The 25,998-nt window shown below is 57.8% G+C and overlaps 1 protein-coding gene across 1 annotated transcript in view; it reads right to left on the bottom strand.

Moving 5' to 3' along the window:
• The window catches only part of rrp36 (ribosomal RNA processing 36), a 186,360-nt gene that overhangs the window by 146,168 nt on the left and 14,194 nt on the right, over window positions 1-25,998 (bottom strand). Inside the window, exons 6-7 of the mRNA XM_041188149.1 lie at window positions 25,551-25,625; window positions 21,083-21,200 (exon numbers count right to left, since the gene is read on the bottom strand). Of these exons, the coding sequence (XP_041044083.1) occupies window positions 21,083-21,200; window positions 25,551-25,625 (193 nt within the window). The remainder of the gene's footprint in view (window positions 1-21,082; window positions 21,201-25,550; window positions 25,626-25,998) is intronic.

The following is a 25,998-nucleotide window of genomic DNA, read 5'->3' as shown; positions in this document are numbered from 1 at the left end:
CCCGTACCCCAGTGAGAGTCAGTGTGTGTGGGACCGTACCCCAGTGAGAGTCAGTGTGTGTGGGACCCGTACCCCAGTGAGAGTCAGTGTGTGTGGGACCCGTACCCCAGTGAGAGTCAGTGTGTGTGGGACCCGTACCCCAGTGAGAGTCAGTGTGTGTGGAACTGTACCCCAGTGAGAGTCAGTGTGTGTGGGACTGTACCCCAGTGAGAGTCAGTGTGTGTGGGACCCGTACCCCAGTGAGAGTCAGTGTGTGTGGGACTGTACCCTGTGAGAGTCAGTGTGTGTGGGACCGTACCCCAGTGAGAGTCAGTGTGTGTGGGACCCGTACCCCAGTGAGAGTCAGTGTGTGTGGGACCCGTACCCCAGTGAGAGTCAGTGTGTGTGGGACCCGTACCCCAGTGAGAGTCAGTGTGTGTGGGACCCGTACCCCAGTGAGAGTCAGTGTGTGTGGGACCCGTACCCCAGTGAGAGTCAGTGTGTGTGGGACCCGTACCCCAGTGAGAGTCAGTGTGTGTGGGACCGTACCCCAGTGAGAGTCAGTGTGTGTGGGACCCGTACCCCAGTGAGAGTCAGTGTGTGTGGGACCCGTACCCCAGTGAGAGTCAGTGTGTGTGGGACCCGTACCCCAGTGAGAGTCAGTGTGTGTGGGACCCGTACCCCAGTGAGAGTCAGTGTGTGTGGGACCCGTACCCAGTGAGAGTCAGTGTGTGTGGGACCCGTACCCCAGTGAGAGTCAGTGTGTGTGGGACCCGTACCCCAGTGAGAGTCAGTGTGTGTGGGACCGTACCCCAGTGAGAGTCAGTGTGTGTGGGACCCGTACCCCAGTGAGAGTCAGTGTGTGTGGGACCCGTACCCCAGTGAGAGTCAGTGTGTGTGGGACCCGTACCCCAGTGAGAGTCAGTGTGTGTGGGACCCGTACCCCAGTGAGAGTCAGTGTGTGTGGGACCCGTACCCCAGTGAGAGTCAGTGTGTGTGGGACCCGTACCCCAGTGAGAGTCAGTGTGTGTGGGACCCGTACCCCAGTGAGAGTCAGTGTGTGTGGGACCCGTACCCCAGTGAGAGTCAGTGTGTGTGGGACCCGTACCCAGTGAGAGTCAGTGTGTGTGGGACCGTACCCCAGTGAGAGTCAGTGTGTGTGGGACCCGTACCCCAGTGAGAGTCAGTGTGTGTGGGACCCGTACCCAGTGAGAGTCAGTGTGTGTGGGACCCGTACCCCAGTGAGAGTCAGTGTGTGTGGGACCCGTACCCCAGTGAGAGTCAGTGTGTGTGGGACCCGTACCCCAGTGAGAGTCAGTGTGTGTGGGACCGTACCCCAGTGAGAGTCAGTGTGTGTGGGACCCGTACCCCAGTGAGAGTCAGTGTGTGTGGGACCCGTACCCCAGTGAGAGTCAGTGTGTGTGGGACCCGTACCCAGTGAGAGTCAGTGTGTGTGGGACCCGTACCCCAGTGAGAGTCAGTGTGTGTGGGACCGTACCCCAGTGAGAGTCAGTGTGTGTGGGACCCGTACCCCAGTGAGAGTCAGTGTGTGTGGGACCGTACCCCAGTGAGAGTCAGTGTGTGTGGGACCCGTACCCCAGTGAGAGTCAGTGTGTGTGGGACCGTACCCCAGTGAGAGTCAGTGTGTGTGGGACCGTACCCCAGTGAGAGTCAGTGTGTGTGGGACCGTACCCCAGTGAGAGTCAGTGTGTGTGGGACCCGTACCCCAGTGAGAGTCAGTGTGTGTGGGACCGTACCCCAGTGAGAGTCAGTGTGTGTGGGACCGTACCCCAGTGAGAGTCAGTGTGTGTGGGACCCGTACCCCAGTGAGAGTCAGTGTGTGTGGGACCCGTACCCCAGTGAGAGTCAGTGTGTGTGGGACCCGTACCCCAGTGAGAGTCAGTGTGTGTGGGACCCGTACCCCAGTGAGAGTCAGTGTGTGTGGGACCCGTACCCCAGTGAGAGTCAGTGTGTGTGGGACCCGTACCCCAGTGAGAGTCAGTGTGTGTGGGACCCGTACCCCAGTGAGAGTCAGTGTGTGTGGGACCCGTACCCCAGTGAGAGTCAGTGTGTGTGGGACCCGTACCCCAGTGAGAGTCAGTGTGTGTGGGACCGTACCCCAGTGAGAGTCAGTGTGTGTGGGACCCGTACCCCAGTGAGAGTCAGTGTGTGTGGGACCCGTACCCAGTGAGAGTCAGTGTGTGTGGGACCGTACCCCAGTGAGAGTCAGTGTGTGTGGGACCCGTACCCCAGTGAGAGTCAGTGTGTGTGGGACCCGTACCCCAGTGAGAGTCAGTGTGTGTGGGACCCGTACCCCAGTGAGAGTCAGTGTGTGTGGGACCCGTACCCCAGTGAGAGTCAGTGTGTGTGGGACCCGTACCCCAGTGAGAGTCAGTGTGTGTGGGACCCGTACCCAGTGAGAGTCAGTGTGTGTGGGACCCGTACCCCAGTGAGAGTCAGTGTGTGTGGGACCCGTACCCCAGTGAGAGTCAGTGTGTGTGGGACCGTACCCCAGTGAGAGTCAGTGTGTGTGGGACCGTACCCAGTGAGAGTCAGTGTGTGTGGGACCCGTACCCCAGTGAGAGTCAGTGTGTGTGGGACCCGTACCCCAGTGAGAGTCAGTGTGTGTGGGACCCGTACCCCAGTGAGAGTCAGTGTGTGTGGGACCCGTACCCCAGTGAGAGTCAGTGTGTGTGGGACCGTACCCCAGTGAGAGTCAGTGTGTGTGGGACCGTACCCCAGTGAGAGTCAGTGTGTGTGGGACCGTACCCCAGTGAGAGTCAGTGTGTGTGGGACCCGTACCCCAGTGAGAGTCAGTGTGTGTGGGACCCGTACCCCAGTGAGAGTCAGTGTGTGTGGGACCCGTACCCCAGTGAGAGTCAGTGTGTGTGGGACCCGTACCCCAGTGAGAGTCAGTGTGTGTGGGACCCGTACCCCAGTGAGAGTCAGTGTGTGTGGGACCCGTACCCCAGTGAGAGTCAGTGTGTGTGGGACCCGTACCCCAGTGAGAGTCAGTGTGTGTGGGACCCGTACCCCAGTGAGAGTCAGTGTGTGTGGGACCCGTACCCCAGTGAGAGTCAGTGTGTGTGGGACCCGTACCCCAGTGAGAGTCAGTGTGTGTGGGACCCGTACCCCAGTGAGAGTCAGTGTGTGTGGGACCCGTACCCCAGTGAGAGTCAGTGTGTGTGGGACCCGTACCCCAGTGAGAGTCAGTGTGTGTGGGACCGTACCCCAGTGAGAGTCAGTGTGTGTGGGACCCGTACCCCAGTGAGAGTCAGTGTGTGTGGGACCCGTACCCAGTGAGAGTCAGTGTGTGTGGGACCCGTACCCCAGTGAGAGTCAGTGTGTGTGGGACCCGTACCCCAGTGAGAGTCAGTGTGTGTGGGACCCGTACCCCAGTGAGAGTCAGTGTGTGTGGGACCCGTACCCCAGTGAGAGTCAGTGTGTGTGGGACCGTACCCCAGTGAGAGTCAGTGTGTGTGGGACCCGTACCCCAGTGAGAGTCAGTGTGTGTGGGACCGTACCCCAGTGAGAGTCAGTGTGTGTGGGACCGTACCCCAGTGAGAGTCAGTGTGTGTGGGACCCGTACCCAGTGAGAGTCAGTGTGTGTGGGACCGTACCCCAGTGAGAGTCAGTGTGTGTGGGACCCGTACCCCAGTGAGAGTCAGTGTGTGTGGGACCCGTACCCCAGTGAGAGTCAGTGTGTGTGGGACCCGTACCCCAGTGAGAGTCAGTGTGTGTGGGACCCGTACCCCAGTGAGAGTCAGTGTGTGTGGGACCCGTACCCAGTGAGAGTCAGTGTGTGTGGGACCCGTACCCAGTGAGAGTCAGTGTGTGTGGGACCGTACCCCAGTGAGAGTCAGTGTGTGTGGGACCCGTACCCAGTGAGAGTCAGTGTGTGTGGGACCCGTACCCCAGTGAGAGTCAGTGTGTGTGGGACCCGTACCCCAGTGAGAGTCAGTGTGTGTGGGACCCGTACCCCAGTGAGAGTCAGTGTGTGTGGGACCCGTACCCAGTGAGAGTCAGTGTGTGTGGGACCGTACCCCAGTGAGAGTCAGTGTGTGTGGGACCGTACCCCAGTGAGAGTCAGTGTGTGTGGGACCGTACCCCAGTGAGAGTCAGTGTGTGTGGGACCCGTACCCCAGTGAGAGTCAGTGTGTGTGGGACCCGTACCCCAGTGAGAGTCAGTGTGTGTGGGACCCGTACCCCAGTGAGAGTCAGTGTGTGTGGGACCGTACCCAGTGAGAGTCAGTGTGTGTGGGACCGTACCCCAGTGAGAGTCAGTGTGTGTGGGACCGTACCCCAGTGAGAGTCAGTGTGTGTGGGACCCGTACCCAGTGAGAGTCAGTGTGTGTGGGACCCGTACCCCAGTGAGAGTCAGTGTGTGTGGGACCGTACCCCAGTGAGAGTCAGTGTGTGTGGGACCGTACCCCAGTGAGAGTCAGTGTGTGTGGGACGTACCCCAGTGAGAGTCAGTGTGTGTGGGACCCGTACCCCAGTGAGAGTCAGTGTGTGTGGGACCCGTACCCCAGTGAGAGTCAGTGTGTGTGGGACTGTACCCCAGTGAGAGTCACTGTGTGTGTGACTGTACCCCAGTGAGAGTCAGTGTGTGTGGCACCCGTACCCCAGTGAGAGTCAGTGTGTGTGGGACCCGTACCCCAGTGAGAGTCAGTGTGTGTGGGACCGGTACCCCAGTGAGAGTCAGTGTGTGTGGGACCCGTACCCCAGTGAGAGTCAGTGTGTGTGGGACCCGTACCCCAGTGAGAGTCAGTGAGTGTGGGACCCATACCCCAGTGAGAGTCAGTGCGTGTGGGACCCGTACCCCAGTGAGAGTCAGTGTGTGTGGGACCCGTACCCCAGTGAGAGTCAGTGTGTGTGGGACCGTACCCAGTGAGAGTCAGTGTGTGTGGGACCGTACCCCAGTGAGAGTCAGTGTGTGTGGGACCCGTACCCCAGTGAGAGTCAGTGTGTGTGGGACCGTACCCCAGTGAGAGTCAGTGTGTGTGGGACCCGTACCCAGTGAGAGTCAGTGTGTGTGGGACCGTACCCCAGTGAGAGTCAGTGTGTGTGGGACCCGTACCCCAGTGAGAGTCAGTGTGTGTGGGACCCGTACCCCAGTGAGAGTCAGTGTGTGTGGGACCCGTACCCCAGTGAGAGTCAGTGTGTGTGGGACCGTACCCCAGTGAGAGTCAGTGTGTGTGGGACCGTACCCCAGTGAGAGTCAGTGTGTGTGGGACCCGTACCCAGTGAGAGTCAGTGTGTGTGGGACCGTACCCCAGTGAGAGTCAGTGTGTGTGGGACCCGTACCCCAGTGAGAGTCAGTGTGTGTGGGACCCGTACCCAGTGAGAGTCAGTGTGTGTGGGACCCGTACCCCAGTGAGAGTCAGTGTGTGTGGGACCGTACCCCAGTGAGAGTCAGTGTGTGTGGGACCCGTACCCCAGTGAGAGTCAGTGTGTGTGGGACCCGTACCCCAGTGAGAGTCAGTGTGTGTGGGACCCGTACCCCAGTGAGAGTCAGTGTGTGTGGGACCCGTACCCCAGTGAGAGTCAGTGTGTGTGGGACCCGTACCCCAGTGAGAGTCAGTGTGTGTGGGACCGTACCCCAGTGAGAGTCAGTGTGTGTGGGACCGTACCCAGTGAGAGTCAGTGTGTGTGGGACCGTACCCCAGTGAGAGTCAGTGTGTGTGGGACCCGTACCCCAGTGAGAGTCAGTGTGTGTGGGACCCGTACCCCAGTGAGAGTCAGTGTGTGTGGGACCCGTACCCAGTGAGAGTCAGTGTGTGTGGGACCGTACCCCAGTGAGAGTCAGTGTGTGTGGGACCGTACCCCAGTGAGAGTCAGTGTGTGTGGGACCCGTACCCCAGTGAGAGTCAGTGTGTGTGGGACCGTACCCCAGTGAGAGTCAGTGTGTGTGGGACCCGTACCCCAGTGAGAGTCAGTGTGTGTGGGACCCGTACCCCAGTGAGAGTCAGTGTGTGTGGGACCCGTACCCAGTGAGAGTCAGTGTGTGTGGGACCGTACCCCAGTGAGAGTCAGTGTGTGTGGGACCCGTACCCAGTGAGAGTCAGTGTGTGTGGGACCCGTACCCCAGTGAGAGTCAGTGTGTGTGGGACCCGTACCCCAGTGAGAGTCAGTGTGTGTGGGACCCGTACCCCAGTGAGAGTCAGTGTGTGTGGGACCCGTACCCCAGTGAGAGTCAGTGTGTGTGGGACCCGTACCCCAGTGAGAGTCAGTGTGTGTGGGACCCGTACCCCAGTGAGAGTCAGTGTGTGTGGGACCCGTACCCCAGTGAGAGTCAGTGTGTGTGGGACCCGTACCCCAGTGAGAGTCAGTGTGTGTGGGACCCGTACCCCAGTGAGAGTCAGTGTGTGTGGGACCCGTACCCAGTGAGAGTCAGTGTGTGTGGGACCCGTACCCCAGTGAGAGTCAGTGTGTGTGGGACCCGTACCCCAGTGAGAGTCAGTGTGTGTGGGACCGTACCCCAGTGAGAGTCAGTGTGTGTGGGACCGTACCCCAGTGAGAGTCAGTGTGTGTGGGACCGTACCCAGTGAGAGTCAGTGTGTGTGGGACCCGTACCCCAGTGAGAGTCAGTGTGTGTGGGACCCGTACCCCAGTGAGAGTCAGTGCGTGTGGGACCCGTACCCCAGTGAGAGTCAGAGTGTGTGGAACCGTACCCCAGTGAGAGTCAGTGTGTGTGGGACCCGTATCCCAGTGAGAGTCAGTGTGTGTGGGACCCGTACCCCAGTGAGAGTCAGTGTGTGTGGGACCCGTACCCCAGTGAGAGTCAGTGTGTGTGGGACTGTACCCCAGTGAGAGTCAGTGTGTGTGGGACCCGTACCCCAGTGTGAGTCAGTGTGTGTGGGACCCGTATCCCAGTGAGAGTCGGTGTGTGAGGGACTGTACCCCAGTGAGAGTCAGTGTGTGTGGGACCCGTAGCACAGTGAGCATCAGTGTGTGTGGGACCCGTACCCCAGTGAGAGTCAGTGTGTGTGCGACTGTACCCCAGTGAGAGTCAGTGTGTGTGGGACCCGTACCCCAGTGAGAGTCAGTGTGTGCGGGACTGTACCCCAGTAAGAGCCAGTGTCCGCGGGATTGTGCCCCAGTGAGAGTCGGTGTGTGAGGGACTGAACCCCAGTGAGAGTCAGTGTGTGTGGGACCCGTACCCCAGTGAGAGTCAGTGTGTGTGGGACTGTACCCCAGTGAGAGTCAGTGTGTGTGGGACCCGTACCCCAGTGAGAGTCAGTGTATGCGGGATTGTGTCCCAGCGAGAGTCAGTGAGTGTGTGGGACACGTACCCCAGTGAGAGTCAGTGTGTGCAGGACCCGTACCCCAGTGAGAGTCAGTGTGTGTGGGACTGTACCCCAGTGCGAGTCAGTGTGTGTGGGACCCGTAACCCAGTGAGAGTCAGTGTGTGTGGGAATGTACCCCAGTGAGAGTCTGTGTGTGGGACCCATACCCCAGTGAGAGTCAGTGTGTGTGGGACTGTACCCCAGAGAGAGTCAGCGTGTGTGGGACCCGTACCCCAGTGAGAGTCAGTGTGTGTGGGACCCGTACCCCAGTGAGAGTCAGTGAGTGTGGGACCTGTACCCCAGTGAGAGTCAGTGTGTGTGGGACCCGTACCCCAGTGACAGTCAGTGTGTGTGGGACCCGTACCCCAGTGAGAGTCAGTGTGCGTGGGTCCCGTACCCCAGTGAGAGTCAGTGTGTGTGGGACTGAACCCCAGGGAGGGTCAGTGTGTGTGGGACTGTACCCCAGTGAGAGTCAGCGTGTTCGGGACCCGTACCCCAGCGAGAGGCAGTGTGTGTGGGACCCGTACCCCAGTGAGAGTCAGTGTGTGTGGGACCCGTACACCAGTGAGGGTTAGTGTGTGTTGGACTGTACCCCAGTGAGAGTCAGCGTGTGCGGGACCGTTACCCCAGTGAGAGTCAGTGTGTGTGGGACCCGTAGCCCAGTGAGAGTCAGTGTGTGTGGGACTGTACCCCAGTGAGAGTCAGTGTGTGTGGGACCCGTACCCCAGTGAGAGTCAGTGTGTGTGGGACCCATACCCCAGTGAGAGTCAGTTTGTGTGGGACTGTACCCCAGTGAGAGTCAGTGTGTGTGGGACTGTACCCCAGTGAGAGTCAGAGTGTGTGGGACCCGTACCCGAGTGAGAGTCAGTGTGTGTGGAACCCGTACCCCAGTGAGAGTCAGTGTGTGTGGGACCCGTACCCCAGTGAGAGTCAGAGTGTGTGGGACCCGTACCCCAGTGAGAGTCAATGTGTGTGGAACCCGTACCCCAGTGAGAGTCAGTGTGTGTGGGACCAGTACCGCAGTGAGAGTCAGTGAGTGTGGGACCCGTACCCAAGTGAGAGTCAGTGTGTGCGTTACCAGTACCCCAGTGAGAGTCAGTGTGTGTGGGACCTGTGCCCCAGTGAGGGACAGTGTGTGTGGGACCCGTACCCCAGTGACAGTCAGTGTGTGTGGGACCCGTATCCCAGTGAGAGTCAGTGTGTGTGGGACTGTACCCCAGTGAGAGTCAGTGTGTGTGGGACTGTACCCCAGTGAGAGTCAGTGTGTGTGGGACTGTACCCCAGTGAGAGTCAGTGTGTGTGGGACCCGTACCCCAGTGAGAGTCAGTGTGCGTGGGACCCGTACCCCATTGAGAGTCAGTGTGTGTGGGACCCGTACCCCAGTGAGAATAAGGGTGCGTGGGACCCGTACCCCAGTGAGAGTCAGTGTGTGTGGGACCCGTACCCCAGTGAGAGTCAGTGTGTGTGGGACCCGTACCCCAGTGACAGTCAGTGTGTGTGGGACCCCTATCCCAGTGAGAGTCAGTGTGTGTGGAACTGTACCCCAGTGAGAGTCAGTGAGTGTGGAACTGTGCCCCGGTGAGAGTCAGTGTGTGTGGGACCCGTACCCCAGTGAGAGTCAGTGAGTGTGGAACTGTGCCCCGGTGAGAGTCAGTGTGTGTGGGACCCGTACCCCAGTGAGAGTCAGTGTGTGTGGGACCCGTACCCCAGTGAGAGTCAGTGTGTGTGGGACCAGTACCCCAGTGAGAGTCAGTGTGTGTGGGACTGTACACCAGTGAGAGTCAGTGTGTGCGGGACCCGTACCCCAGTGAGAGTCAGTGTGTGTGGGACACGTACCCCAGTGAGAGTCAGTGTGTGTGGGAACAGCACCACAGTGAGAGTCAGTGTGTGTGGGACCCGTACCCCAGTGAGAGTCAGTGTGTGTGGGACTGTACCCCAAGAGAGTCAGTGTGTGTGGGACCCGTACCCCAGTGAGAGTCAGTGTGTGTGGGAACAGTACCCCAGTGAGAGTCAGTGTGTGTGGGACCCAGACCACAGTGAGAGTCAGTGTGTGTGGGACCTGTACCCCAGTGAGAGTCAGTGTGTGTGGGACCTTTAACCCAGTGAGAGTCAACGTGTGTGGGACCAGTACCCCAGTGAGAGTCAGTGTGTTTGGGACCCGTACCCCAGTGAGAGTCAGTGTGTTTGGGACAGTACCCCAGTGAGAGTCAGTGTGTGTGGGACCCGTACCCCAGTGAGAGTCAGTGTGTGTGGGACTGTACCCCAGTGAGAGTCAGTGTGTGTGGGACCCGTACCCCAGTGACAGTCAGTGTGTGTGTGACTGTACCCCAGTGAGAGTCAGTGTGTGTGGGACAGTACCCCAGTGAGAGTCAGTGTGTGTGGGACCCGCACCCCAGTGAGAGTCAGTGCGTGTGTGACCTGTACCCCAGTGAGAGTCAGTGTGTGTGGGACCCGTACCCCAGTGAGAGTCAGTGTGTGTGGGACCCGTACCCCAGTGAGAGTCAGTGTGTGTGGGACCTGTACCCCAGTGAGAGTCAGTGTGTGTGGGACCCGTACCCCAGTGAGAGTCAGTGTGTGTAGGACCCGTACCCCAGTGAGAGTCAGTGTGTGTGGGACTGTACCCCAGTGAGAGTCAGTGTGCGTGGGACCCGTATCCCAGTGAGAGTCAGTGTGTGTGGGACCCGTACGCCAGTGAGAGTCAGTGTGTATGGAGCTGTACCCCAGTGAGAGTCAGTGTGTGTGGGACCCCTACCCCAGTGAGAGTCAGTGTGTGTGCTGGACCCGTACCCCAGTGAGAGTCAGTGTGTGTGGGACCCGTACACCAGTGAGAGTCAGGGTGTGTGGGACTGTACCCCAGTGAGAGTCAGTGTGTGTGGGACCCGTACACCAGTGAGAGTCAGTGTGTGTGGGACCCGTACCCCAGTGAGAGTCAGTGTGTGTGGGACTGTACCCCAGTGAGAGTCAGTGTGTGTGGGACCCGTACCCCAGTGAGAGTCAGTGTGTGTGGGACCCATACCCCAGTGAGAGTCAGTGTGTGTAGAATTGTACCCCAGTGAGAGTCAGTGTGTGTGGGACTGTACCCCAGTGAGAGTCAGTGTGTGTGGGACTGTACCCCAGTGCAGTCAGTGTGTGTGGGACTGTACCCCAGTGAGAGTCAGTGTGTGTGGGACTGTACCCCAATGAGAGTCAGTGTGTGTGGGATTGTACCCCAGTGAGAGTCTGTGTGTGGGACCCGTACTCCAGTGAGAGTCAGTGTGTGTGGGACTGTACCCCAGAGACAGTCAGCGTGTGTGGGACCCGTACCCCAGTGAGAGTCAGTGCGTGTGGGACCCGAAGCCCAGTGAGAGTCAGTGAGTGTAGGACCTGTACCCCAGTGAGAGTCAGTGTGTGTGGGACCCGTACCCCAGTGACAGTCAGTGTGTGTGGGACCTGTACCCCACTGAGAGTCAGTGTGCGTGGGTCCCGTACCCCAGTGAGAGTCAGCGTGTTCGGGACCCGTACCCCAGCGAGAGTCAGTGTGTGTGGGACCCGTAACCCAGTGAGAGTCAGTGTGTGTGGGACCCGTACCCCAGTGAGGGTCAGTGTGTGTTGGACTGTACCCTAGTGAGAGTCAGCATGTGCGGGACCCATACCCCAGTGAGAGTCAGTGTGTATGGGACCCGTAGCCCAGTGAGAGTCAGTGTGTGTGGGACTGTACCCCAGTGAGAGTCAGTGTGTGTGGGACCCGTACCCCAGTGAGAGTAAGTGTGTGTGGGACCCGTACCCCAGGGACAGTCAGTGTGTGTGGGACCCGTACCCCAGTGAGAGACAGTGTGTGTGGGACCCGTACCCCAGTGAGAGTCAGTGTGTGTGGGACTGTACCCCAGTGAGAGTCAGTGTGTGTGGGACCCGTACCTCAGTGAGAGTCAGTGTGTGTGTGACTGTACCCCAGTGAGAGTCAGTGTGTGTGGGACCCGTACCTCAGTGAGAGTCAGTGTGTGCGGGACTGTAACCCAGTGAGAGTCAGTGTGTGTGGGACCCGTACCCCAGTGAGTGTCAGCGTGTGTGGGAACTGTACCCCAGTGAGAGTCAGTGTGTGTGGGACCCGTACCCCAGTGAGAGTCAGTGTGTGTGGGACCCGTACCCCAGTGAGAGTCAGTGTGTGTGGGACTGTACCCCAGTGAGAGTCAGTGTGTGTGGGACCCGTACCCCAGTGAGAGTCAGTGTGCGTGGGACCCGTATCCCAGTGAGAGTCAGTGTGTGTGGGACCCGTACCCCAGTGAGAGTCAGTGTGTTTGGGACTGTACCCCAGTGAGAGTCAGTGTGTGTGGGACTGTACCCCAGTGAGAGTCAGTGTGTGTGGGACTGTACCCCAGTGAGAGTCAGTGTGTTTGGGACTGTACTCCAGTGAGAGTCGGTGTGTGTGGGACCCGTACCCCAGTGAGAGTCAGTGTGTGTGGGACCCGTAGCCCAGTGAGAGTCAGTGTGTGTGGGACTGTACCCCAGTGAGAGTCAGCGTGTGCGGGACTGTGTCCCAGTGAGAGTCAGTGTGTGTGGGCCTGTACCCCAGTGAGAGTCAGTGTGTGTGTGGGACTGTACCCCAGTGAAAGTCAGTGTGTGTGGGACCCGTAGCGCAGTGAGAGTCAGTGTGTGTGGGACGCGAACCCCAGTGAGAGTCAGTGTGTGTGGGACTGTACCCCAGTGAGAGCCAGTGTGTGCGGGTTTGTGTCCCAGTGAGAGTCAGCGTGTGCGGGACTGTGTCCCAGTGATAGTCAGTGTGTGCGGGATTGTGTCCCAGCGAGAGTCAGTGTGTGTGTGGGACACGTACCCCAGTGATAGTCAGTGTGTGTGGGACTGAACCCCAGTGAGAGTCAGTGTGTTTGCGACTGTAGTCCAGTGAGAGTCGGTGTGTGTGGGACCCGTACCCCAGTGAGAGTCAGTGTGTGTCGGACCCGTAGCCCAGTGAGAGTCAGTGTGTGCGGGACTGTGTCCCAGTGAGAGTCAGTGTCTGCGGGATTGTGTCCCAGTGAGAGTCGGTGTGTGTGGGACTGAACACCAGTGAGAGTCAGTGTGTGTGGGACCCGTACCCCAGTGTGAGTCAGTGTGTGTTGGACCCGTATCCCAGTGAGAGTCGGTGTGTGTGGGACTGTACCCCAGTGAGAGTCAGTGTGTGTGGGACCCGTAGCGCAGTGAGCGTCAGTGTGTGTGGGACCCGTACCCCAGTGAGAGTCAGTGTGTGAGCGACTGTACCCCAGTGAGAGTCAGTGTGTGTGGGACCCGTACCCCAGTGAGAGTCAGTGTGTGCGGGACTGTACCCCAGTAAGAGCCAGTGTCCGCGGGATTGTGTCCCAGTGAGAGTCGGTGTGTGAGGGACTGAACCCCAGTGAGAGTCAGTGTGTGTGGGACCCGTACCCCAGTGAGAGTCAGTGTGTGTGGGACTGTACCCCAGTGAGAGTCAGTGTGTGTGGGACCCGTACCCCAGTGAGAGTCAGTGTATGCGGGATTGTGTCCCAGCGAGAGTCAGTGCGTGTGTGGGACACGTACCCCAGTGAGAGTCAGTGTGTGTAGGACCCGTACCCCAGTGAGAGTCAGTGTGTGTGGGACTGTACCCCAGTGCGAGTCAGTGTGTGTGGGACCCGTACCCCAGTGAGAGTCAGTGTGTGTGGGATTGTACCCCAGTGAGAGTCTGTGTGTGGGACCCATACCCCAGTGAGAGTCAGTGTGTGTGGGACTGTACCCCAGAGAGAGTCAGCGTGTGTGGGACCCGTACCCCAGTGAGAGTCAGTGTGTGTGGGACCCGTACCCCAGTGAGAGTCAGTGTGTGTGGGACCTGTACCCCAGTGAGAGTCAGTGTGTGTGGGACCCGTACCCCAGTGACAGTCAGTGTGTGTGGGACCCGTACCCCAGTGAGAGTCAGTGTGCGTGGGTCCCGTACCCCAGTGAGAGTCAGTGTGTGTGGGACTGAACCCCAGGGAGGGTCAGTGTGTGTGGGACTGTACCCCAGTGAGAGTCAGCGTGTTCGGGACCCGTACCCCAGCGAGAGGCAGTGTGTGTGGGACCCGTACCCCAGTGAGAGTCAGTGTGTGTGGGACCCGTACACCAGTGAGGGTTAGTGTGTGTTGGACTGTACCCCAGTGAGAGTCAGCGTGTGCGGGACCCGTACCCCAGTGAGAGTCAGTGTGTGTGGGACCCGTAGCCCAGTGAGAGTCAGTGTGTGTGGGACTGTACCCCAGTGAGAGTCAGTGTGTGTGGGACCCGTACCCCAGTGAGAGTCAGTGTGTGTGGGACCCGTACCCCAGTGACAGTCAGTGTGTGTGGGACCCGTACCCCAGTGAGAGTCAGTGTGTGTGGGACTGTACCCCAGTAAGAGCCAGTGTCCGCGGGATTGTGTCCCAGTGAGAGTCGGTGTGTGTGGGACTGTACCCCAGTGAGAGTCAGTGTGTGCGGGACCCGTAGCGCCGTGAGAGTCAGTGTGTGTGGGACCCGTACCCCAGTGAGAGTCAGTGTGTGTGGGACTGTACCCCAGTGAGAGTCAGTGTGTGTGGGACCCGTACCCCAGTGAGAGTCAGTGTGTGTGGGACTGTACCCCAGTGAGAGTCAGTGTGGGACTGTACCCCAGTGAGAGTCAGAGTGCGTGGGACCCGTATCCCAGTGAGAGTCAGTGTGTGTGGGACCCGTACCCCAGTGAGAGTCAGTGTGTGTGGGACTGTACCCCAATGAGAGTCAGTGTGTGTGGGACTGTACCCCAGTGAGAGTCAGTGTGTGTGGGACTGTACCCCAGTGAGAGTCAGTGTGTTTGGGACTGTACTCCAGTGAGAGTCGGTGTGTGTGGGACCCGTACCCCAGTGAGAGTCAGTGTGTGTGGGACCCGTACCCCAGTGAGAGTCAGTGTGTGTGGGACCCGTACACCAGTGAGGGTTAGTGTGTGTTGGACTGTACCCCAGTGAGAGTCAGCGTGTGCGGGACCGTTACCCCAGTGAGAGTCAGTGTGTGTGGGACCCGTAGCCCAGTGAGAGTCAGTGTGTGTGGGACTGTACCCCAGTGAGAGTCAGTGTGTGTGGGACCCGTACCCCAGTGAGAGTCAGTGTGTGTGGGACCCATACCCCAGTGAGAGTCAGTTTGTGTGGGACTGTACCCCAGTGAGAGTCAGTGTGTGTGGGACTGTACCCCAGTGAGAGTCAGAGTGTGTGGGACCCGTACCCGAGTGAGAGTCAGTGTGTGTGGAACCCGTACCCCAGTGAGAGTCAGTGTGTGTGGGACCCGTACCCCAGTGAGAGTCAGAGTGTGTGGGACCCGTACCCCAGTGAGAGTCAATGTGTGTGGAACCCGTACCCCAGTGAGAGTCAGTGTGTGTGGGACCAGTACCGCAGTGAGAGTCAGTGAGTGTGGGACCCGTACCCCAGTGAGAGTCAGTGTGTGCGTTACCCGTACACCAGTGAGAGTCAGTGTGTGTGGGACCTGTACCCCAGTGAGGGACAGTGTGTGTGGGACCCGTACCCCAGTGACAGTCAGTGTGTGTGGGACCCGTATCCCAGTGAGAGTCAGTGTGTGTGGGACTGTACCCCAGTGAGAGTCAGTGTGTGTGGGACTGTACCCCAGTGAGAGTCAGTGTGTGTGGGACTGTACCCCAGTGAGAGTCAGTGTGTGTGGGACCCGTACCCCAGTGAGAGTCAGTGTGTGTGGGACCCGTACCCCAGTGAGAGTCAGTGTGTGTGGGACCCGTACCCCAGTGAGAATAAGGGTGCGTGGGACCCGTACCCCAGTGAGAGTCAGTGTGTGTGGGACCCGTACCCCAGTGAGAGTCAGTGTGTGTGGGACCCGTACCCCAGTGACAGTCAGTGTGTGTGGGACCCCTATCCCAGTGAGAGTCAGTGTGTGTGGAACTGTACCCCAGTGAGAGTCAGTGAGTGTGGAACTGTGCCCCGGTGAGAGTCAGTGTGTGTGGGACCCGTACCCCAGTGAGAGTCAGTGAGTGTGGAACTGTGCCCCGGTGAGAGTCAGTGTGTGTGGGACCCGTACCCCAGTGAGAGTCAGTGTGTGTGGGACCCGTACCCCAGTGAGAGTCAGTGTGTGTGGGACCAGTACCCCAGTGAGAGTCAGTGTGTGTGGGACTGAACCCCAGTGAGAGTCAGTGTGTGTGGGACCCGTACTCCAGTGAGAGTCAGTGTGTGTGGGACCCGTACCCCAGTGAGAGTCAGTGTGTGTGGGACCCGTACCCCAGTGAGAGTCAGTGTGTGTGGGACCCGTACCCCAGTGAGAGTCAGTGTGTGTGGGACTGTACCCCAAGAGAGTCAACGTGTGTGGGACCCGTACCCCAGTGAGAGTCAGTGTGTGTGGGACCTGTACCCCAGTGAGAGTCAGTGTGTGTGGGACGGTACCCCAGTGAGAGTCAGTGTGTGTGGGACCTGTACCCCAGTGAGAGTCAGTGTGTGTGGGACCTTTACCCCAGTGAGAGTCAGCGTGTGTGGGACCAGTACCCCAGTGAGAGTCAGTGTGTTTGGGACCCGTACCCCAGTGAGAGTCAGTGTGTTTGGGACAGTACCCCAGTGAGAGTCAGTGTGTGTGGGACCCGTACCCCAGTGACAGTCAGTGTGTGTGGGACTGTACCCCAGTGAGAGTCAGTGTGTGTGGGACCCGTACCCCAGTGACAGTCAGTGGGTGTGTGAATGTACCCCAGTGAGAGTCAGTGTGTGTGGGACAGTACCCCAGTGAGAGTCAGTGTGTGTGGGACCCGTACCCCAGTGACAGTCAGTGGGTGTGTGAATGTACCCCAGTGAGAGTCAGTGTGTGTGGGACCCGTACCCCAGTGAGAGTCAGTGTGTGTGGGACCCGTACCCCAGTGAGAGTCAGTGTGTGTGGGACTGTACCCCAGTGAGGGTCAGTGTGTGTGGGACCCGTACCCCAGTGAGAGTCAGTGTGTGTAGACACCGTACCCCAGTGAGAGTCAGTGTGTGTGGGACTGTACCCCAGTGAGAGTCAGTGTGCGTGGGACCCGTATCCCAGTGAGAGTCAGTGTGTGTGGGACCCGTACGCCAGTGAGAGTCAGTGTGTGTGGGACCTGTACCCCAGTGACAGTCAGTGTGTGTGGGACCCCTACCCCAGTGAGAGTAAGTGTGTGCAGGACCCGTACCCCAGTGAGAGTCAGTGTGTGTGGGACCCGTACACCAGTGAGAGTCAGGGTGTGTGGGACTGTACCCCAGTGAGAGTCAGTGTGTGTGGGACCCGTACCCCAGTGAGAGTCAGTGTGTGTGGGACTGTACCCCAGTGAGAGTCAGTGTGTGTGGGACCCGTACCCCAGTGAGAGTCAGTGTGTGTGGGACCCATACCCCAGTGAGAGTCAGTGTGTGTAGAATTGTACCCCAGTGAGAGTCAGTGTGTGTGGGACTGTACCCCAGTGAGAGTCAGTGTGTGTGGGACTGTACCCCAGTGCCAGTCAGTGTGTGTGGGACTGTACCCCAGTGAGAGTCAGTGTGTGTGGGACTGTACCCCAATGAGAGTCAGTGTGTGTGGGATTGTACCCCAGTGAGAGTCTGTGTGTGGGACCCGTACTCCAGTGAGAGTCAGTGTGTGTGGGACTGTACCCCAGAGACAGTCAGCGTGTGTGGGACCCGTACCCCAGTGAGAGTCAGTGCGTGTGGGACCCGAAGCCCAGTGAGAGTCAGTGAGTGTAGGACCTGTACCCCAGTGAGAGTCAGTGTGTGTGGGACCCGTACCCCAGTGACAGTCAGTGTGTGTGGGACCTGTACCCCACTGAGAGTCAGTGTGCGTGGGTCCCGTACCCCAGTGAGAGTCAGCGTGTTCGGGACCCGTACCCCAGCGAGAGTCAGTGTGTGTGGGACCCGTAACCCAGTGAGAGTCAGTGTGTGTGGGACCCGTACCCCAGTGAGGGTCAGTGTGTGTTGGACTGTACCCTAGTGAGAGTCAGCATGTGCGGGACCCATACCCCAGTGAGAGTCAGTGTGTATGGGACCCGTAGCCCAGTGAGAGTCAGTGTGTGTGGGACTGTACCCCAGTGAGAGTCAGTGTGTGTGGGACCCGTACCCCAGTGAGAGTAAGTGTGTGTGGGACCCGTACCCCAGGGACAGTCAGTGTGTGTGGGACCCGTACCCCAGTGAGAGACAGTGTGTGTGGGACCCGTACCCCAGTGAGAGTCAGTGTGTGTGGGACCCGTACCTCAGTGAGAGTCAGTGTGTGTGTGACTGTACCCCAGTGAGAGTCAGTGTGTGTGGGACCCGTACCTCAGTGAGAGTCAGTGTGTGCGGGACTGTAACCCAGTGAGAGTCAGTGTGTGTGGGACCCGTACCCCAGTGAGTGTCAGCGTGTGTGGGAACTGTACCCCAGTGAGAGTCAGTGTGTGTGGGACCCGTACCCCAGTGAGAGTCAGTGTGTGTGGGACCCGTACCCCAGTGAGAGTCAGTGTGTGTGGGACTGTACCCCAGTGAGAGTCAGTGTGTGTGGGACCCGTACCCCAGTGAGAGTCAGTGTGCGTGGGACCCGTATCCCAGTGAGAGTCAGTGTGTGTGGGACCCGTACCCCAGTGAGAGTCAGTGTGTTTGGGACTGTACCCCAGTGAGAGTCAGTGTGTGTGGGACTGTACCCCAGTGAGAGTCAGTGTGTGTGGGACTGTACCCCAGTGAGAGTCAGTGTGTTTGGGACTGTACTCCAGTGGGAGTCGGTGTGTGTGGGACCCGTACCCCAGTGAGAGTCAGTGTGTGTGGGACCCGTAGCCCAGTGAGAGTCAGTGTGTGTGGGACTGTACCCCAGTGAGAGTCAGCGTGTGCGGGACAGTGTCCCAGTGAGAGTCAGTGTGTGTGGGCCTGTACCCCAGTGAGAGTCAGTGTGTGTGTGGGACTGTACCCCAGTGAAAGTCAGTGTGTGTGGGACCCGTAGCGCAGTGAGAGTCAGTGTGTGTGGGACGCGAACCCCAGTGAGAGTCAGTGTGTGTGGGACTGTACCCCAGTGAGAGCCAGTGTGTGCGGGTTTGTGTCCCAGTGAGAGTCAGCGTGTGCGGGACTGTGTCCCAGTGATAGTCAGTGTGTGCGGGATTGTGTCCCAGCGAGAGTCAGTGTGTGTGTGGGACACGTACCCCAGTGATAGTCAGTGTGTGTGGGACTGAACCCCAGTGAGAGTCAGTGTGTTTGGGACTGTAGTCCAGTGAGAGTCGGTGTGTGTGGGACCCGTACCCCAGTGAGAGTCAGTGTGTGTCGGATTCGTAGCCCAGTGAGAGTCAGTGTGTGCGGGACTGTGTCCCAGTGAGAGTCAGTGTCTGCGGGATTGTGTCCCAGTGAGAGTCGGTGTGTGTGGGACTGAACACCAGTGAGAGTCAGTGTGTGTGGGACCCGTACCCCAGTGTGAGTCAGTGTGTGTGGGACCCGTATCCCAGTGAGAGTCGGTGTGTGTGGGACTGTACCCCAGTGAGAGTCAGTGTGTGTGGGACCCGTAGCGCAGTGAGCGTCAGTGTGTGTGGGACCCGTACCCCAGTGAGAGTCAGTGTGTGAGCGACTGTACCCCAGTGAGAGTCAGTGTGTGTGGGACCCGTACCCCAGTGAGAGTCAGTGTGTGCGGGACTGTACCCCAGTAAGAGCCAGTGTCCGCGGGATTGTGTCCCAGTGAGAGTCGGTGTGTGAGGGACTGAACCCCAGTGAGAGTCAGTGTGTGTGGGACCCGTACCCCAGTGAGAGTCAGTGTGTGTGGGACTGTACCCCAGTGAGAGTCAGTGTGTGTGGGACCCGTACCCCAGTGAGAGTCAGTGTATGCGGGATTGTGTCCCAGCGAGAGTCAGTGCGTGTGTGGGACACGTACCCCAGTGAGAGTCAGTGTGTGCAGGACCCGTACCCCAGTGAGAGTCAGTGTGTGTGGGACTGTACCCCAGTGCGAGTCAGTGTGTGTGGGACCCGTACCCCAGTGAGAGTCAGTGTGTGTGGGATTGTACCCCAGTGAGAGTCTGTGTGTGGGACCCATACCCCAGTGAGAGTCAGTGTGTGTGGGACTGTACCCCAGAGAGAGTCAGCGTGTGTGGGACCCGTACCCCAGTGAGAGTCAGTGTGTGTGGGACCCGTACCCCAGTGAGAGTCAGTGAGTGTGGGACCTGTACCCCAGTGAGAGTCAGTGTGTGTGGGACCCGTACCCCAGTGACAGTCAGTGTGTGTGGGACCCGTACCCCAGTGAGAGTCAGTGTGCGTGGGTCCCGTACCCCAGTGAGAGTCAGTGTGTGTGGGACTGAACCCCAGGGAGGGTCAGTGTGTGTGGGACTGTACCCCAGTGAGAGTCAGCGTGTTCGGGACCCGTACCCCAGCGAGAGGCAGTGTGTGTGGGACCCGTACCCCAGTGAGAGTCAGTGTGTGTGGGACCCGTACACCAGTGAGTTTTAGTGTGTGTTGGACTGTACCCCAGTGAGAGTCAGCGTGTGCGGGACCCGTACCCCAGTGAGAGTCAGTGTGTGTGGGACCCGTAGCCCAGTGAGAGTCAGTGTGTGTGGGACTGTACCCCAGTGAGAGTCAGTGTGTGTGGGACCCGTACCCCAGTGAGAGTCAGTGTGTGTGGGACCCGTACCCCAGTGACAGTCAGTGTGTGTGGGACCCGTACCCCAGTGAGAGTCAGTGTGTGTGGGACTGTACCCCAGTAAGAGCCAGTGTCCGCGGGATTGTGTCCCAGTGAGAGTCGGTGTGTGTGGGACTGTACCCCAGTGAGAGTCAGTGTGTGCGGGACCCGTAGCGCCGTGAGAGTCAGTGTGTGTGGGACCCGTACCCCAGTGAGAGTCAGTGTGTGTGGGACTGTACCCCAGTGAGAGTCAGTGTGTGTGGGACCCGTACCCCAGTGAGAGTCAGTGTGTGTGGGACTGTACCCCAGTGAGAGTCAGTGTGTGTGGGACTGTACCCCAGTGAGAGTCAGTGTGTGTGGGACCCGTATCCCAGTGAGAGTCAGTGTGTGTGGGACCCGTACCCCAGTGAGAGTCAGTGTGTGTGGGACTGTACCCCAATGAGAGTCAGTGTGTGTGGGACTGTACCCCAGTGAGAGTCAGTGTGTGTGGGACTGTACCCCAGTGAGAGTCAGTGTGTTTGGGACTGTACTCCAGTGAGAGTCGGTGTGTGTGGGACCCGTACCCCAGTGAGAGTCAGTGTGTGTGGGACCCGTACCCCAGTGAGAGTCAGTGTGTGTGGGACTGAACCCCAGTGAGAGTCAGTGTGTGTGGGACCCGTACCCCAGTGAGAGTCAGTGTGTGTGGGACCCGTACCCCAGTGAGAGTCAGTGTGTGCGGGATTGTGTCCCAGTGAGAGTCAGTGTGTGTGGGACCCGTACACCAGAGTGAGTCAGTGTGTGTGGGACCCGTACCCCAGTGAGAGTCAGTGTGTGTGGGACCCGTACCCCAGTGAGAGTCAGCGTGTGTGGGACTGTACCCCAGTGAGAGTCAGTGTTTGTGGGACCCGTACCCCAGTGAGAGTCAGTGTGTGTGGGACCCGTACCCCAGTGAGAGTCAGTGTGTGTGGGACCCGTACCCCAGTGAGAGTCAGTGTGTGTGGGACCCGTACCCCAGTGAGAGTCAGTGTGTGTGGGACCCGTACCCCAGTGAGAATCAGTGTGTGTGGTACCCTTACCCCAGTGAGAGTCAGTGTGTGTGGTACCCTTACCCCAGTGAGAGTCAGTGAGTGTGGGACTGTACCCCAGTGACAGTCAGTGTATGTGGGACTGTACCCCAGTGAGAGTCAGTGTGTGTGGAACACGTACACCAGAGTGAGTCAGTGTGTGTCATGTTAATCGAAGCCTTGCTATCAGGTTCATGTTGTATTCCTGTCATTAAAGGAACCTTTCTTGTTCCTCTCTCATGCCAAACTTACATTTCTTGAGGTAGTAGGGCTTGTGGCCCTGCTGCACTCTCTCCCTCTGCTTCTGCTTGAACTCCTTCAGTCGCTCTCTCTGCTGCTGCCTCTTGTTCTGCGCCTCATCCTGTTGTGTCTGTGGGGGCGGATCAGAGAATGGTCAGCACAGCATGGTCACGAGTCCACTATCCAGTCAGGGAGGGGGCACTCGGCGCAGCATAATCCCAATGACTCCTTCCTACTGACACTGAGGCCTGGTGTGACACAGGTATTCAGAGGGTAGACTGGGGCCTGGTGTGACACAGGTATTCAGAGGGTAGACTGGGGACTGGTGTGACACAGGTATTCAGAGGGTAGGCTGAGGCCTGGTGTGACACAGGTATTCAGAGGGTAGACTGGGGCCTGGTGTGACACAGGTATTCAGAGGGTAGACTGGGGCCTGGTGTGACACAGGTATTCAGAGGGTAGACTGGGGCCTGGTGTGACACAGGTATTCAGAGGGTAGACTGGGGCCTGGTGTGACAGGTATTCAGAGGGGAGACTTGAGGCCTGGTGTGACACAGGTATTGAGAGGGTAGACTGGGGCCTGGTGTGACACAGGTATTCAGAGGGTAGACTCGGGCATGGTGTGACACAGGTATTCAGAGGGTAGACTGGGGCATGGTGTGACACAGGTATTCAGAGGGTAGGCTGAGGCCTGGTGTGACACAGGTATTCAGACGGTAGAGTGGGGCCTGGTGTGACACAGGTATTCAGAGGGTAGACTGGGGCCTGGTGTGACACAGGTATTCAGAGGGTAGACTGGGGCCTGGTGTGACACAGGTATTCAGAGGGTAGACTGGGGCCTGGTGTGACACAGGTATTCAGAGGGTAGACTGGGGCCTGGTGTGACACAGGTATTCAGAGGGTAGACTGGGGCCTGGTGTGAAGGTTACACAGACAGCGTAACAGGTTTGATTCACGTTATGGCACATTGAGCAATGAGGGTCCAGACCAAAACCACACCTTAAATTAAAGCATTAAACAAGGAGAGAGGCGATGAGAAACACAGAGCAGACCTCACTTCGCACATAGACAAGCCATGAGTAGGTTCAGTGTACAGGCTTCAGCAATGGCCACAGAGTAAGGAACAGTGGGATTCAGTGGACTGAGAACTGGGCCACTGTCAGTACGTCGATGCTGCTGCAGGGCCGGAGTGACATTCAAGTGTGGCTTCACTCCGATATTCCTGTTGCTAAACCAGGTTGTTATGGGGCTCTGTGTACAATTAGGATGTGGCAAACTGTTCCCTCTACACCGTCCCCATCAAACACTCCCAGGACAGGTACAGCACGAGGTTAGATACAGAGTAAAGCTCCCTCTACACTGTCCCCATCAAACACTCCCAGGACAGGTACAGCACGAGGTTAGATACAGAGTAAAGTTCCCTCTACACTGTCCCCATCAAACACTCCCAGGACAGGTACAGCACGGGGTTAGATACAGAGTAAAGCTCCCTCTACACTGTCCCCATCAAACACTCCCAGGACAGGTACAGCACGGGGTTAGATACAGAGTAAAGCTCGCTCTACACTGTCCCCATCAAACACTCCCAGGACAGGTACAGCACGGGGTTAGATACAGAGTAAACCTCCCTCTACACTGTCCCCATCAAACACTCCCAGGACAGGTACAGCACGGAGTTAGATACAGAGTAAAGCTCCCTCTACACTGTCCCCATCAAACACTCCCAGGACAGGTACAGCACGGGGTTAGATACAGAGTAAAGCTCCCTCTACACTGTCCCCATCAAACACTCCCAGGACAGGTACAGCACGGGGTTAGATACAGAGTAAAGCTCCCTCTACACTGTCCCCATCAAACACTCCCAGGACAGGTACAGCACGGGGTTAGATACAGAGTAAACCTCCCTCTACACTGTCCCCATCAAACACTCCCAGGACAGGTACAGCACGGGGTTAGATACAGAGTAAAGCTCACTCTACACTGTCCCCATCAAACACTCCCAGGACAGGTACAGCACGGGGTTAGATACAGAGTAAATCTCCCTCTACACTGTCCCCATCAAACACTCCCAGGACAGGTACAGCACGGGGTTAGATACAGAGTAAAGTTCCCTCTACACCGTCTCCATCAACCACTCCCAGGACAGGTACAGCACGGGGTTAGATACAGAGTAAATCTCCCTCTACACTGTCCCCATCAAACACTCCCAGGACAGGTACAGCACGGGGTTAGATACAGAGTAAAGCTCCCTCTACACTGTCCCCATCAAACACTCCCAGGACAGGTACAGCACGGGGTTAGATACAGAGTAAAGCTCTCTCTACACTGTCCCCATCAAACACTCCCAGGACAGGTACAGCACGGGGTTAGATACAGAGTAAATCTCCCTCTGCACTGTCCCCATCAAACACTCCCAGGACAGGTACAGCACGGGGTTAGATACAGAGTAAACCTCCCTCTACACTGTCCCCATCAAACACTCCCAGGACAGGTACAGCACGGGGTTAGATACAGAGTAAAGCTCCCTCTACACTGTCCCCATCAAACACTCCCAGGACAGGTACAGCACGGGGTTAGATACAGAGTAAAACTCCCTCTACACTGTCCCCATCAAACACTCCCAGGACAGGTACAGCACGGGGTTAGATACAGAGTAAATCTCCCTCTGCACTGTCCCCATCAAACACTCCCAGGACAGGTACAGCACGGGGTTAGATACAGAGTAAAGCTCCCTCTACACTGTCCCCATCAAACACTCCCAGGACAGGTACAGCACGGGGTTAGATACAGAGTAAAGCTCCCTCTACAGTGTCCCCATCAAACACTCCCAGGACAGGTACAGCACGGGGTTAGATACAGAGTAAAGCTCCCTCTACAGTGTCCCCATCAAACACTCCCAGGACAGGTACAGCACGGGGTTAGATACAGAGTAAAGCTCTCTCTACACTGTCCCCATCAAACACTCCCAGAACAGATACAGCACGGGGTTAGATACAGAGTAAATCTCCCTCTACACTGTCCCCATCAAACACTCCCAGAACAGGTACAGCACGGGGTTAGATACAGAGTAAATCTCCCTCTACACTGTCCCCATCAAACACTCCCAGGACAGGTACAGCACGGGGTTAGATACAGAGTAAAGCTCCCTCTACACTGTCCCCATCAAACACTCCCAGGACAGGTACAGCACGGGGTTAGATACAGAGTAAAGCTCCCTCTACACTGTCCCCATCAAACACTCCCAGGACAGGTACAGCACGGGGTTAGATACAGAGTAAAGCTCCCTCTACACTGTCCCCATCAAACACTCCCAGGACAGGTACAGCACGGGGTTAGATACAGAGTAAATCCCCCTCTACACCGTCCCCATCAAACACTCCCAGGACAGGTACAGCACGGGGTTAGATACAGAGTAAAGCTCTCTCTACACTGTCCCCATCAAACACTCCCAGGACAGGTACAGCACGGGGTTAGATACAGAGTAAAGCTCCCTCTACACTGTCCCCATCAAACACTCCCAGGACAGGTACAGCACGGGGTTAGATACAGAGTAAAGTTCCCTCTACACTGTCCCCATCAAACACTCCCAGGACAGGTACAGCACGGGGTTAGATACAGAGTAAAGCTCCCTCTACACTGTCCCCATCAAACACTCCCAGGACAGGTACAGCACGGGATTAGATACAGAGTAAATCTCCCTCTACACTGTCCCCATCAAACACTCCCAGGACAGGTACAGCACGGGGTTAGATACAGAGTAAAGCTCCCTCTACACTGTCCCCATCAAACACTCCCAGGACAGGTACAGCACGGGGTTAGATACAGAGTAAATCTCCCTCTACACCGTCCCCATCAAACACTCCCAGGACAGGTACAGCACGGGGTTAGATACAGAGTAAATCTCCTTCTACACTGTCCCCATCAAACACTCCCAGGACAGGTACAGCACGGGGTTAGATACAGAGTAAAGCTCCCTCTACACTGTCCCCATCAAACACTCCCAGGACAGGTACAGCACGGGGTTAGATACAGAGTAAATCTCCCTCTACACTGTCCCCATCAAACACTCCCAGGACAGATACAGCACGGGGTTAGATACAGAGTAAAGCTGCCTCTACACTGTCCCCATCAAACACTCCCAGGACAGGTACAGCACGGGGTTAGATACAGAGTAAAGCTCCCTCTACACCGTCCACATCAAACACTCCCAGGACAGGTACAGCACGGGGTTAGATACAGAGTAAAGTTCCCTCTACAGTGTCCCCATCAAACACTCCCAGGACAGATACAGCACGGGATTAGATACAGAGTAAATCTCCCTCTACACTGTCCCCATCAAACACTCCCAGGACAGGTACAGCACGCGGTTAGATACAGAGTAAAGCTCCCTCTACTCTCCCCCCGCCCCCCACAGACACAGCGTCTCCCCCTCTATCTATCCACACCGTGTCTCCCCCGCACCTCTTGCCCATCCACCTACCATCCTCTGGAGTAAACTCTCTAATTTCTCCCTCAGGTTTTGGTTCTTGGCCTTTTTCAACTTCTTCAGAATAACCTGTAGGTGGGAGAGAGAAACAGAACAGAGAGTGAAGCAGCTCCCTAACCTCCTGACTGGGATTCCAGTACTGAACACGACGCAGTGAAACACTGGGCAAGGGGACAGCCCATCAGCGCCTCCTGCTGACACGTTACAGGAAGGAGTGTGATGGTGTCCACAGCTGAATAAACCGAGCCAGACACAGCAGGTGGCTGGGCTGGGCTGGGCCACAAGCTTGACACCCTGTCCCTGGCTCAACAGCAGAGCATAGAGTGGGCAGGAATCCCAACCCCGCTAGGAACCCCTCCCTGGAATCCCGACCCCGCTAGGAACCCCTCCCTGGAATCCCGACCCCGCTAGGTACCCCTCCCTGGAATCCCGACCCCGCTAG

This window comes from Carcharodon carcharias, chromosome 5 (genome assembly GCF_017639515.1).
Source record: "Carcharodon carcharias isolate sCarCar2 chromosome 5, sCarCar2.pri, whole genome shotgun sequence".
In the NCBI taxonomy this organism is placed as follows: domain Eukaryota; kingdom Metazoa; phylum Chordata; class Chondrichthyes; order Lamniformes; family Lamnidae; genus Carcharodon; species Carcharodon carcharias.
This window is presented reverse-complemented; position numbering and strand designations above follow the sequence as displayed.